The 13,028-nt window shown below is 41.5% G+C and overlaps 1 protein-coding gene across 2 annotated transcripts in view; it reads left to right on the top strand.

Moving 5' to 3' along the window:
* LOC148478870 (cysteine-rich protein 2-like) overlaps nucleotides 1-13,028 on the top strand; it is a 217,725-nt gene that overhangs the window by 100,229 nt on the left and 104,468 nt on the right. For both annotated transcript variants that reach the window (XM_088455266.1, XM_088455267.1), the window contains exon 2: nucleotides 5,180-5,274. In XM_088455266.1, coding sequence (XP_088311392.1) covers nucleotides 5,180-5,274 — 95 coding nt within the window. The remainder of the gene's footprint in view (nucleotides 1-5,179; nucleotides 5,275-13,028) is intronic.

Genomic DNA, 13,028 nt, shown 5'->3' with positions numbered 1-13,028 from the left:
CTAAACCTAACCCCGTGCTGTGTGATACTTACCCGCATACTGGGTGTGGTATAACAGATAGACAGTAATTAGATAGACACCAGATGTTAGACAGTCAGTAGTTAGACAGAGACAAAAGGTCGACAGGGGCAAAAGTCAGACACACTAAAGTTCGACATGTAAAAAGGTCAACAGTGTCAAAAGTTCGACATGAAAATGGTCGACACAAAAATGGTCGACAATTTAAAAAAAAATTAGCCCTAATCTTCACTCCTGGTGCCTAACCCTAACCCTCCAGTAAGTGCCTATCCCTAACTCTAAACCTAACCCTACATATAAAAAAAATATATATATGTCAACCATTTTTGTGTCGACCATTTTCTGGTCAAACTTTTGGCCCTGTCGACATTTTGTACATGTTGACCTTTTTACATTGTCTATCTAATTACTGTCTATCTATAGTCCGAAACCCACTTACGTTCGGAATGCCGGACGTCGGTATCCTGATGTCTTCGGGATGGCGATGTCGGCATTATGCCAGACTTCGGGATTCCGGCGTCGGTATATTGGCATCCGGCATCTTCAACGTATCCCGTGCAGATTGCTCCTTTTTTTGGCTGTGAGTGATCAGTTTAGTAAAGCATGAACTGTCTCCTGTACTGACTTTGCCTGTTTTCCTAGGGCAATCTGACCTAAGGAGTTGTTGCAGAATCTAGCCATTTATTATGTGCCCATTTCCATTTGCTAGAGCAGTTGCGTTATTTATAGCGTTTACAGGAAATAAGGTCATTTGTTCCATTAAAAGCCTTTTCATAGGAATGCATCAGGAAATGAAGAAAAGGAGACTGACATGTCCAGTCAAGGTCACACCCTGTGGGATAGAGCTGTTTGAGCCTCTGCAACTTGTATCTATAATACATAATGGAAAACTGAAAATCTCACTTATGTGTAAAAATAACTCATACAAAATAGAAGGAATAACATACATATGGGCAGGGAATAACCTCTAAGAAAACTAAGACAGATAAAAAACTGATAATTTATATATAATGTAAAGTGGCTACAGAGGAACATATACATATACAAATCTGTTTAATAAGCGACAAAGTGTGTGTGTGTGTGTGTGTGTGTATGTGTCTGTCTGTCTGTCTGTCTGTTTGTTTGTTCTTTATACACGGCCAGACTTTTGTACCTAGCTCCACCAAATTTGGCGTAGTTTGACCAGGATTAGGTTTTTGTCTAGGTTTGAACTTCGTCAGGGCCATACACTGTCACACAATCACATAAAACTGAGACACTCTTAAATTACACAGGTTCTCTTCCAAAGTGCTGTTATATCACTTTTCCAATAGTCGCATACATGATATACGGAGGACTACTTATTTTCTCCATAAAATACTGCTTTATGCCATTCTTCACCACTTGTGCAAATAGTGGCAATTGTGCGAACTTAAGTATCCCCAATCAGTTGTATTACGGCTAATCGGGGACTAATACATTTATCTCCAATGTTTCTGCATCTTTTTGGGGGGTTCAGGCTGATTCTCCCAGTTCTGACACCACTTTTCGCGTGTTCTGACTTCGCGTGTCTCCGTTTTAGCATCTTTTGGAATTGAATAGGGCGAATCGCGGGTACATGCACGAAAAAGTTTCTGCTACTAAAATACGCGTTGTAAGCAAAAAGTCCGTCATGCGAAACATTATCACGTACACGAAATTAATTGAATACGGGCCTAAATTTCTCATTTACCTACATTAGGCAAACTTATTGCAACTGTCCAACGTTTTCTTCATTCAGATAAGCTAATATAACTAAACTGTGTCTGTTTGTTATTTGCTACGTAACATGGATCTATTTTTCCTAACATTCTCTAATTTTCCATGTCTTTGAAGATTGCATGATGTTAGATTTTCCCTATAGATTGTAAGCTTGCAAGCAGGGCCCTCTTACCTCTATGTCTGTCTGTTATTACCCTGTTTTGTTCTATCAATGTTTCCAATTGTAAAGCGCAACGGAATATGCTGCGCTATATAAGAAACTGTTAATAAATAAATAAATAAATTCTGTAATTGCGTCCTACTCAGCTCTTAATAGGCATGGGATACTGGCTTTCTGGCTGTTGCACAGCAAGCTGTGTGATGGGTCTTCTACCACAAGCTGCAATCTTCCGCTTTACATAAATCAACAGAATAATTTGTATACAATAAGGGAACACATTAGAACACAAACTATGTTACTTATTTACAAGGCTGTAACTAGGTGAGGGCATGCACCGTTGTTGTCCCGTGTCTGGAATGGCACCTTCTAGTCTAGAAAGCCGGATCTAGAGCGACTGATGCTATTGACGCTCAGCTTCTTTCTGTCCCAGCTGCAAGGACCCTCCAGACATTTTGTCACCTAGAGTGTCGTTAGGTCGCTCCTAGAGCTCAGTTTTTCCTTGGCGTCCTCAACCCTTTTTGTGACATCATGATTACATGTTAGGGGGCAGGACTGGCATAGAGCACATTTTCACCTTGTTTATTTATTTTTCAATCTACCAATGAAATACAATAAATGGTAAATAATTGTCATTCATTCCCTACATTATGCAGCCCCCTAAAACCTGCACCCAATTAAATAAACTTACCTCTCCATCGGCCCGGTGATGGCTGCAGCACTGCAGAAATCACCAGGAAAATGGCCACCACGGCCATTTCCTCAGTGATTTGCACATGAGCAGTAGAGATGTCCCGGGAACGCGGCACGGGCACCATGTTTCCGGAGACGTGCGCATGCGTAGTAGACTCTGGCACAATGCCAGAGTCTACTGCATAGCTGGAGAGGAGGGGGCTCGATTTCAGCCTGCACACATGCCCCCTTCTCTCTTAAAGCGCCACTTGCATGAGCAATTGTGAGCGACTCTTTATAAGCCCCTAAGAGGGAGATGTATCAAGCTTCCTAAAGAGTACAGAAGTAGACACGTGGGGGAGTTACCCTAACAATCAGCTTCTAGCTAGCATTTATCAAGTACACTCTAGCAAATGATAGGTAGAAGATTTGTTACTATGCAGGGGAGGAGCTATGGGAGACAATGGAGGCGCCTGCTGCCGGGCGCCAGCACTGAAGGGGCACTTCATCCATTGACCACAATATATTCACTCAACACCGAGGGCTGTAACTATGTACCGGGGTATACCGTCACGACCACCCAATACATGGCACCTCTTCCTGGCACCTGAGAAGCTATCATACACTAATGGGGGGCTCCATATCACGCCATCAGCCTGTCCCCGCTCATTGGTGTTGCTGCTTCTCAGCAGCTTCTTATGACTGTGTAAAACATCTGGCACCTCCCCCACCCACAACTCCCTGTCCCACTCCTCCCTGGTGGCAGCTCTAGCCGCGGACCAGAGCGGCTGCAGAACTTACAGGGGCTGAATGTCAACAGGGGTGCACCGGATGGAGCTGTGGGTAGGACTGCATGGGAGGCGGTGGCCTTGGGCACCGGCGACTGAGTCTGGGGGGCAGATCTTTGGTGGAGCAACTTCCCGGCATGTGAAGCAGTCAACAGTAGACTGTCCATTTTGTGATTTGTAGTCCCACCACAGTGGCAGCCTTACAGTATCTTGACTCAAACTTCAATCTTCAAAACCCCCACATCAGGTGGTTTCTCCTCCATCAGGGGTATCAGCAGGGCTCCCCACCCCACATCAGGTGGTTTTCCCTGATAATCAGGGCTCCCCACCCCATATCAGATGGTTTTCCCCACCATCAGGGGTATCTGGAGGGCTCCCCACCCCGCATCAGGTAGTTTCCCCCTCCATCTGGGGTATCAGGAGAGCTCCCCACTCCACGTCAGATGGCCTTCGCCTCCATCAGGAGGACTCTGAGCCTCATGCTAATTGCACTATAAAGGTCACTATCTTATCTGTCACTAATGCATAGCTGTATATACCCCTAATTACCCCCAGGGCTGTATCTGAGGTCGCTCAACAAACAAACATACAATAATTTCTCAGTGCAGTCCCCATCCTTATAATGGATAATGTTGCAATGTTATCTTATGTCTCTGGTATAAAATGGGAGAGCTGTATACCTTTTCATGTGTATCAGGCACATTAACTGAATCTATACACAACCCTAATGCGAATCCTTCAGTTCCCCTTCAGTGCTACTGTACATGCGTGGTCTGAGTGGTAAGTGCCAGGGAGGGATGCAACGGATCCCTCTGCGATCTGTTGTCCATATGCAACAGCAGCTAACACCACCTTAAGATAGCATTAGCTACCGGGGCCATTCTCCAAAATGCAGATACATTTAGGGGATTCTATACATTTGCAGATATCTCCCGAAAAAGGGTGTTTTGGGTGTCTGTCCTGCAAATTTAATTTAGTAAATAGGCCTAATGAAAACAAATGCACATATTCTTTTTTAATGCTTTTCTGTGGATAGATAGATATGCACCATATTTATTTTCCTATTTTTTGGGGGGGGGAGGGGGAAGCCAAATTATAACTTGCCTCCAGGCATCTGGGATGAACTGACGCCACTGTTGCTATGGGTAACTTGTCCACTTCACTCTTTAGAATGCTTCATACATCTCCCCCTAAGCTCCTGTTTATGTTCCACATTTATTGCCTCTTTTATATTGTAGTTTGCAATCCATTTTTACTAGTTCATATTGGTTTATAGTGGTTGCTGTGCATAACAAGGTTTACTTTCCCAGCAGCTAATTCATTTGAAACGAATGTATGAAAGGGACACTTATACTGAATCAAGTCATTGCCTGGTAAAGCTTAACAAGTATCCTATTTCCATATACGTACTGTAGTTTAGCCACTGTGGGGCACTGATCCACTGAAGGCTTAGGCTGATAGACGCAGCAGCCGTCATTCTGTCTACTAAATGTGAATATTCAGAATAAACAGGCTTTCTAGAGAATAACTTACTGTACTCCCAAAAGTTTTACTGCACTTTTTTTTAAAGAAAAAAAATGAAATAAATACTGCTTAAAAAATATTTTCGACTCCCTGAAACAAATACTTTTTCATAATTTCAGAATTGATCTGACTAATTTTATGTCGTTTAGAAAGAGACAAGCAATAACTTGCATTTATGTTGTCATTGTGTTTGTGCCTGTAATGCTGTGGCCAGTACAGTCATTTGTCACCAAGGAGCAGTTTGTTCCATTACAAATGCTCTTTCTTTCCTTCTCTGCAGCTGAGAAAGTAACCTCATTGGGAAAGGACTGGCACAAATTCTGCCTGAAATGTGAGCATTGTAATAAGACTCTTAATCCTGGTGGGCACGCTGAGGTAAGTTCTCTCTGTTACACATTGTAATCACATCCTTTCTATACAAAATCCCATAAACAAATGAAATGGAATCTCTATGGGAAATAAATGATAAGAATAAAAGTTGGCACAACTACTTACTCGTACTCATATTTAAATCAGCAATGCCATAAATGTAATTATTGTAGTTGTGTTTTCGTAACATAAATCATTGTGATTGGCTACAAGGCCAATGTTGGTATTTATCATTCCCCTAGGTTTTTTTCCTCTATGCTGTGCTATAAATGATGTATAATTGGGGTTTTCCTGTGTGTTCTCCTTTCTAAAGTGATGGTAGATCGGGGGTAGATATTCAATTGTTTTGGGCGCCGCTTACATTTTGCACATGTTGTGCCCAAATTCACAGAGTTTAGACGCACAAAGCGGCTAAACTTGTCAAAATTATTGAGCACGCTACCAAAAATGTAATTTGGGCACCCAAAACCCAGACTTTTCGCACATTTCTGTTCACTACCTTAGGAGGGAGTGAGCAGAAATAATAGGTACCTGCATCACTCGCATCTGATCGGAACAACAATTGAATAGTTCAGTCGGTCGCCCAAAAAACAATTAAATTCCCCCTTATATGTTGTCATGAACTTCCATAATAACCACAGCCACAAGGAACATGATGTACTGTACTGAGCAGAAAAGCTTTGAAATGCGCCTCTGAGTTCTGTTTTCACTGTGACATTCTCCCCACTTTGCTGAGAATCAGCTTTTACTTCCAGAGACATATTGAAAATGAGATAAAAGTTTGTAGAAGCTAAGATAAGACTAGAGACTAAAAATTACAAATGCCTGCTATTAGCTTGCTATTTAAAAAAAATATATATGTAGCATTGCAGTTTTAAGTAAATAAATAACAATCTAGTACAATTTCTCAATATATTTCGTACAATTGCACATAAAATGATTGGGAATTTAAGGAGCAGATTGAGAATTTAACTTGGCCCTATAACAAATTATTAAAGCGATCTAATATTAGACATGACCAGCACAAAAGTAGCTGGGATTAAAATCCTTTTTTGTCCATAGCAGTGGAAATAAAAACACATTGTCTGTACCCACAACTTAGAGCATCCTAGTTAGATTAAACACAGGGAGCATCGTATTGGCCCATGTACAATACATAAAGCATTCTGTGAATTTATATATATCTTATTGAGAGCATCTGAGTGACCAATATAAATATAGAGAGCATCCTGGTGATCAATAAATACAGTGGGCATCCTAGTATAAAATATAAACTGCATCCTAGTGACACCCACACAATACAGAGACCACTGTTATGTACAATACACCACACATTCTAGTGACCATCATACAATACAGAGGGGGTCCTTATGACTGACACCATACAGAGAGCATCATAAAGCTACCATACAATGCAGACAGCATTCTTGTGACTAACAAACAATACAAAGAGCATTCTAGTGACTATATCTAGTGACCACCCTATAATACAGAGAGTATTATAGTAACTGCTATACAATCCAGAGTATCCTAATGACAACAATACAGAGTGAGGGCCATACAATACAGAGAGCATCCTAAATGACCGCCATACAATATAGAGCATCCCAGTGACTGCATCTACACAGCTACTTACTTGGCCAAGGTACCTGAATCCAGCCTGTTTCCTGAGTAGGATCTAAGGCTTCACCATCCATGCCATGGAGGATGGTCACTGAGGTATAGTCAAACAATGGAAACTAAGAGCTGGGTGATGGAGTTAACTTCTACCTTATTTTCTTCTTCATTTTTCAAATTCTTCTCACTCTACCTTGTCCTTTCTCCTTCTTAAACCTTACCTATCCTATTCCTTCTTTTTCGCCCTCCATACTTCTTTGTCTTCCTCTTCTATTCCTCTTCCACTGTCACTCTTCCTCAGTGAGAGCAATGTGTCCTTATCTCTGACTGGAGGAGTTCAGCACAAATAACCAGGTCTTGGAGGGGCGGTGATAGCTTTGAAACTGACTATTACCTTAGGAAATTATAAGATCTGAAAATGCAACAAGATCACCAAATGATTGGAGCTGTGACTCTTCATAGTTTTGAAGATCCAAGTTCTGAACATTTGATCACTTGGTTGGGTGTCAAAGACTATGTTGCAAAGTTCCCTTCCTCTTTCCTAGGAGCCAGGTTGTAAAATCTACCCAATTCAATTTGATTGATAAAATTGTGATGACTTAGAATGATGATTTGGCACATTGTAGCCACCCGGAAAATTGTGTTGCTAAAAACCACATTACTCATTTTGGGGGGGAATTTTGTTTAAGGCTGGCTACATTTTCCTTAAATAGTACTACTGGCAGGCCACAGTTAATAACGCTTTTAAATATATATTTGTGCCATTTAACCAACATTTACTTTAATGAGTGAGGGGGGGGGTTGACATCTAAAAAAAGAAAAAGTACTTACGCACTCCTGCCTTCTGCTACGTCCTGTTTCCTTGCATGACAGTGAGCCTATCATGGCTGCTATATGCCATGGTTATTTTATTTATTTTTATTTATTAACAGTTTCTTATATAGCGCAGCATATTCCGTTGCGTTTTACAATTGTAAACATTAATAGAACAAAACTGGGTAATAACAGACAGATATATAGGTAGGAAGGCCCTGCTCGCAAGCTTACAATCTATAGGAAAATAGGCATTGATACACAAGGATAGGTGCTATATATTGCATTTGGTCCAGCCAGAATGCACAGTTTCTTGGTTGGCTGCATGATCCAGTCACACAGGAATGTCGACCAAATGTCATGAGGATGTGAGAGAAAGACAATGTGTGAGATTATGTGTGGACTGTAAAAAGGGGATGTAATTAGATATGGAAGCTATGAAGGTTATGTGAGAGGTTCTGGAATTTGATAAGCTTGCCTGAAGAGGCGAGTTTTCAGGGATCGCTTGAAGGATTGGAGACTAGATGAAAGTCTTATTGTGCGAGGTAGTTCATTCCATAGAGTGGGTGCAGCGCGAAGAAAGTCCTGTAACCGTGAATGGGAGCAAGTAATGCATGGGGATGAGAGACGCAGATCTTGTGCTGAGCGGAGAGGTCGGGTTGGGAGATATTTTGAGATGAGTGAAGAGATGTATGTTGGTGTGGTTTGGTTAATAGCCTTATGTGTAAGTGAAAGTATTTTGTATTGAATACGGTAGAAAACCGGCAACCAATGGAGGGACTGACAGAGCGGGGCAGCAGAAGAAGAACGTTTTGCAAGGAAGATAAGCCTTGCAGCTGCATTCATAATGGATTGTAAAGGTGATAGCCTGTTTTTGGGAAGACCAGTAAGGAGGCTATTGCAATAGTCAATGCAATAGTCAATGCGGGAAATAATAAGTGCATGGATTAGAGTTTTTGCAGTGTCTTGTGTGAGATATGGTCAAATTTTGAATATGTTTTTTAAGTGTATGTAACATGATTTTGAGACAGATTGAATGTGGGGAACAAAGGACAGTTCAGTCAAGGATGACACCAAGGCAGCGAGCTTGTGGGGCGGGGTGGATGGTCGAGGTATCAACAGTGAGAGATCAGGTTGGTAACTGTTATTGGCCGGTGGAAATTTAATTAATTCTGTTTTAGAAATATTAAGTTTCAGGTGGCGAGATGACATCCAAGATGAAATGGCAGAAAGACATTCAGTGACACGGACCAATACAGATGGAGATAAATCTGAGGATAGGTAGATTTGAGTATCATCCGCATACAGATGGTACTGAAATCCAAAAGAGCTGATTAGTTTGCCAAGAGAGGTGGTATAGATTGAGAATAGTAGAGGACCTAAGACAGAGCCTTGCGGTACTCCAACTGATAGAGGTAGCGAAGAGGAGGCAGAATCAGAAAAATGAACAGTAAAAGAGCGATCAGATAGGTAGGAAGAAAATCAAGAAAGAGCTGTGCCCTTAAGACCTATGGATTGTAGTGTTTGCATGAGAAGAGAGTGGTCAACAGTGTCAAAAGCAGCAGAGAGATCTAGAAGAATTAGAAGTGAATAATGGCCTTTAGCCTTGGCAGTGACAAGATCATTTACTACCTTAGCCAGTGCTGTCTCTGTGGAGTGTTGGAAACGAAAGCCGGATTGAAGTGGGTCCAGTAAGTTGTGTGAGTTAAGAAAGTGTGTGAGGCGGGTGTAGACAAGTCTCTCAAGTAGCTTGGAGGGGCATGGGAGCTGGGAGATAGGACGGTAATTTGAGAGCGTACTAGGGTCAGAATTTTTTTTTTTCAGAATGGGAGTAATCACTGCATGCTTGAACAGTGATGGAAAGTTGCCAGTAGAGAGAGAGAGATTACAGATTTTAGTTAGGGTTGGGATAAGCACAGGAGACAAAGCTTTACTGATTTGTGAGGGTATAGGATCTAGAGGAGAGGTAATAGAGTAGGAGGATGAGAAGAGGGAAGATACTTCATCTTCGTTTGTGAGATCAAATGAGGAGAATGTGCCAGAGGGTTCAGGTAGGGAATTGAGCAGGTCACTAGCTGAGGAAGAGCCTACTATTTCATTTCGGATCTTATCAATCTTGTCCCTAAAATAGGAAGCAAGATCTTGTACACAGATAGTAGCAGGTGGTTTGGGTGATGGAGGGGTAAGAAGCAGTTTAAATGTATTAAAAAGTTGCTTTGGATTAGAAGCTTGAGCAGAGATTAGAGATTGGAAATATGTTTGTTTGGCAGTGTCCAGAGCAGTACGATAAGAGTTGTAGATAGTCTTATATGTGAGGAAGTCACTTGGAATATTAGACTTTCGCCACTGACGTTCAACTTTACGCGAGAGTTTTTGTAGATGCCTTGTTAAGCTAGAATGCCATGGTTGACGTCTAACTCTACGTGGTGTGTGATGGGTAGCTGGAGCTACTTCATCGAGGGCTTTTTCTAGAATCTGGTTTAGGTGTGATGCAGCAGTCTCAGGAGAAGTGAATGTAGAAATTGGCGAAAGCTGTTGTTTTAGAGAGGTAGATAGTTGTTGAAGGTTAATGGCATTAATATTTCTACGGGTTTTGGGTTTAGGTTTGGTTGATTTCAATGATGTTGATGTAATGGAGGAGAGTGTGCAGGTGATAAGGTTATGATCTGAGAGAGGGAAAGGAGCATTAGTGAAATCAGAAACTGAGCATAGTCTGGTGAATACAAGATCAAGACAGTGGCCCTCCTGATGACTAGAGGAGTCAGTCTATTGGGAGAGGCGAAGAGAGGATGTTAAAGAGAGTAGTTTGGAGGCATGAGGAGATTGTGTACTGTCAATGGGGATATTGAAATCACCCATAATGATGGTGGAGATGTCTGAGGATAGGAAGTGAGGGAGCCAGGCAGAAAAGTGTTCCAGAAATTGTTGGGGTGGCCCAGGTGGGCGGTAGATAACAGCAACTCGCAGAGAGAAAGGGGTGAAAGTCCTGATAGAATGCACTTCAAATGATGTAAATGTGAGTGAAGGTATCTCTGGGAGAACTGTGTATGTGAAAGATTGGGAGAGTAATATTCCTACCCCACCTCCTTTACAATTACCAGGCCTGGAGGTGTGTGAGAAGTGTAGGTTACCATGTGAAAGTGCAGCAGGGGAGACAGTGTCTGATTGTGTAAGCCATGTTTCTGTTATTGCCAGAAGGTTGAGGTTGGTTGAAATAAAGAGGTCATGGATGGATGTTAGCTTATTGCAGACAGAGCGTGCATTCCATAAGGCACATTTTAGTGACTTGGATGGTGAAGGGAGGCACGCAATGTTTATGAGGTTAGCTGGATTTATAGTTCGTTGTGGGTGTGGCATGTGGGTTGGACCTGGATTTGGTGATATGTCACCAGCTAATAGAAGCAGCAGGAGAGAGATATAAATATAATTGTTGGATTTGTCCAAAAGTTTTTTATGGCGACAGGTTGTAAATGTTATTTTCAGTGTGTGTAGATAATTTAAAAGCTCATGTGTGTTCATAAGTGATGAGTAGATTAAAGAGGCAGCAATATGTACAGGAGGGTGAGCTGCAGGAAGAGTAAAGGATGTAGTAGCCTTAGAGAGTATTCCATGGAGTGAGATTATAAAAAGAAGTTTTTGATACATTGTCTTTTTTTTGTATTTGGAAAAAATAAAATTTTCTAAGTAATGGGTTTGTAATTACCTGGTCTTCAATGTTATTCAATGTTTTTCAACTGTTATTTAACTGTTCAGAAAGCACACTTGATTTTAACCACTTAATGCATAACCACATCAAGCTGCTACCCTCAGCAAGCTGCCCTTAAGCTGGCCACACACTAGACCAACTTTCATCCAACCAGCCAACTAGTTGATTGGTTGGAATGAAAACCTGGTAAGGTATTAAAGCAAATGACAATCAGCAATTTGCTCCCAAACGCCGGAAAATGGACAAAAACTGTTGTTTGAACAAATTGTTTAGATCAAACATTTAACAAACTTGTCTGACTGACCATTTTCATCTGTTTTCTGGCATTTAGGAGCAAATTGCTGATCATCAGTTACTCCCATTCCTTACCAGATTTTAATTCCAACCAATCAACAAGTTGGCTGGTTGGATGTAAGTTGGTCTAGTGTGTGGCCAGCTTAAGACTGAATGTTAAGAAATAGTATGCCTGATTAAGACACTAGCTTACATCTGAGCCAATTGGTCAGCTGGTTGAAATGCAGATTGATCAGTGGACATATATTGCAAAGTTTAAGTAAACAGGCAGTATGGCACTATAAACTATGCTTCAGTGATCCAAGCAAGTCAAAAAAGATTCACAGACATTTAAACAATACTAATTACAAACATGTACAGCATTAAACACATACTTTAAATACACAGCTAATTTTGCATTAATGCAACTATAGATTAGGAGTTGTGGGTTGCAGGATGTCAGGTTATTATGCAGGAGCACCCATATAATTACCTGACAGGAAGCAAACTCATCTGCAATATGTCCCAGCATTCTATTTATGGCGGCTACAGCAGTCTGAGGAGTTGGGGCACTCTGCAGCAGGAAGAAGACCGGAACATAATTACATTTAATTTGTACAGTACATTACCTTGTACGCACTAATTGACAAAAGAAATGAAAAGCACTCAACAGGCTACACTCAATGATTACCAAATGTATCTTTAAAAGTGATAAGGACATCCATCTTGCCTGTAACATTTAATTCAAAGGTGTCAAATTTAGAATCCAGTCACTTGGACAAGCATTTTATTCTAGGAAATTGCCCCTTCAACTAACATCCATGCATAGATTAGACAGGCAACATGGTGCAGTGATTTCAGTAACTATAGAAGGAACAGACTGTACAGTATGCTTGCAGTATGATTGCTTAAAAGAATAGCAGCACATATAATAAAGGAGATAATACAAACATGTTCCAATCAGGGCGAGATGCAGCAAAGGTAGAAATGCGGTCAAACCCTGAAAATGTGGGTTTGACTGCATTTCTCATATGCACCAAGCCCTGGACTGCAAAGCACTCTGGGACTTGGTTGCAGTGGCTAATGCTATCTTCCTGGTGGTGTTACCCTATAGAAGCCTAAGGGCTTCTATTGAGAGAGTGCTGTGAGAGGAATCCAATCAGATCCCTCCCAGCACCCTGCATAGAGGACGCCACAGAGGCTTCTGGGTGATAGACCCGGAAGCCCCTCCATCGCAAAGAGACACTATTACCAAGAGAGCTGTCCTTCGCGTAAGCTCGTAAATTCATACCAGCGTTGCTAACGCCGGCATGCATGCGAAGGATGGTGGGATACGTCAGATCCCGAATGC

Source organism: Taudactylus pleione, unplaced genomic scaffold (genome assembly GCF_031769625.1).
Source record: "Taudactylus pleione unplaced genomic scaffold, aTauple2 ptg000648l, whole genome shotgun sequence".
Lineage (NCBI taxonomy): Eukaryota > Metazoa > Chordata > Amphibia > Anura > Myobatrachidae > Taudactylus > Taudactylus pleione.
Note: the sequence above shows the minus strand (reverse complement) of the source record. Positions and strands in the feature narration are given on the sequence as shown.